This window comes from Cylas formicarius, unplaced genomic scaffold (genome assembly GCF_029955315.1).
Source record: "Cylas formicarius isolate icCylForm1 unplaced genomic scaffold, icCylForm1.1 PGA_scaffold_10__41_contigs__length_53128322, whole genome shotgun sequence".
NCBI classification, from domain to species: Eukaryota; Metazoa; Arthropoda; class Insecta; order Coleoptera; family Brentidae; genus Cylas; species Cylas formicarius.
Genome location: NW_026844214.1, coordinates 27,676,380 through 27,678,023, shown reverse-complemented (window position 1 = coordinate 27,678,023; position 1,644 = coordinate 27,676,380). Strand labels below are relative to the sequence as shown.

The window sequence follows — 1,644 nt, the reverse complement described above, 5'->3', positions numbered from 1 at the left end:
TACGCTGATCTTCTTAAGGAGATCAAAGCCAAGGTCAACCCGACAGATACCGGAGTGGACATAAAGTCAATAGAACAAACGAGGTGCGGGGGCGTTCTGCTAGAAATGACCCGCAAAACTGAAGACAGCACCGCGAGGTCAAAGAGCGGCTTTTTTGCGAGATTGACGAGGCCAATGCGGTCAAAGCACTCGATAAGGCTCGCATATAGGGTAGGGGGGTTAGCTGCCGCGTACGGCTGGTAGCGAAAGTGGTACGCTATGCGAGATGTCTCGGGTATGGGCACGCGATGCATTCCTGCGATGGGCCAGACCGCAGCAAGTGCTGCTTTAAATGCGCAGGAGAAAATCACAAGGCAGCCGACTGCATCGAGCAACCGAAGTGCTTTCTATGTCCGAATGATGCTAAGGACAGCTTGTGTCACATCCCGGGCTCCGGAGCTTGTAAAGCGTTCCGTGCAGCCCTAGCTGAAGCGACAAGGGCACAAAAATGATCAGAGTCCTTCAAGGTAATCTGAGTAGGTGCATACTAGCACAACACCTCCTTCGCCAAAGGATCTTTGACGGTAAAGTCGACATCTGCATCATCTCCGAACAACATTCAAACTTCCAGGACGGGTTATGGTTCGCAGATGAAACTGGGACAGCAGCACTATCGATCGCAAATACAAAAAACATTACCGCAATCAACAGCGGAAGTGGAGCAGGCTTTGTCTGGATTGAAACCCCTACAGCCTACTTCATGAGCGTCTACCTCTCGCCTAACGAGGGAATCAGTGTGTTCCGTCAGAAACTGGCGACCATAGAGGACGCTATCGGCAAGTTCAACGGCGGAGTCATTGTTGCTGGTGATTTCAACGCCAAATCGGCAGAATGGGGCGCAGCGTTCTCTGATACCAGAGGAAATGAAGTCGCTGATGCCGCAGCAAGACTTGACCTCATTGTACTGAATACTGGAAATACCACGACATTCCGGGGACCAGGGTACCAAGAATCCGTGATTGACATTACGTTAGCGACCCCAAGGATTGGGAACACAATTGAGAGCTGGACCGTATCCGAAGAATACAATGGTAGTGACCATCAGTATGTGACCTTCAGTGTTGGACTTGTACCTGGCTCGGCTCCGCAGTGCACCCTATACAAAAGGAAGTGGAACGCTAGCAAGCTTGACGTCGATGCTCTACGCACTTCTTTCATACGGAGCATACCAACTCTCCAGAGAAACCCCAGTCCAAGCACCCACAAGGAGACGGAAGAAATAGTGACAAGAACCATGAACATTATTCTCGACTCATGAAACGCTTCTATGCCACGACTGAAAGTTCGGGGTACACACAGACCGGCATACTGGTGATCACCGGAGATAGCAGAATTACGAAGAACATGCCATGTGCTACGTCGCTGCGCAACGACGGCAGCAAAACGTTCACCCGATCAGGAACTGTATGTGAACGAGTACAAGCACGCAAAAAAACCTTGAATGAAACCATCAAAACAAGGAAAGCGACGGTATGGAAAGACTTATGCAATGACCTCAACAATGATATCTGGGGTAAAGCCTACCAAATTGTCACTAAACGACTTGGAAAAGCTGCACTAGAAGCGCCAAAACCGCCCTCCGTGATGTATAGCATCGTGGCGGAG

At 50.2% G+C, this 1,644-nt stretch overlaps 1 protein-coding gene across 1 annotated transcript; it reads left to right on the top strand.

Moving 5' to 3' along the window:
• Window positions 1–487: 487 nt before the first annotated feature.
• On the top strand, window positions 488–1,297 carry LOC132696562 (uncharacterized). The gene has a single exon (XM_060661498.1). It carries the CDS (start codon window positions 488–490, stop codon window positions 1,295–1,297), a length of 810 nt encoding a protein of 269 aa, XP_060517481.1.
• The last annotated feature ends 347 nt before the right edge of the window (window positions 1,298–1,644 follow it).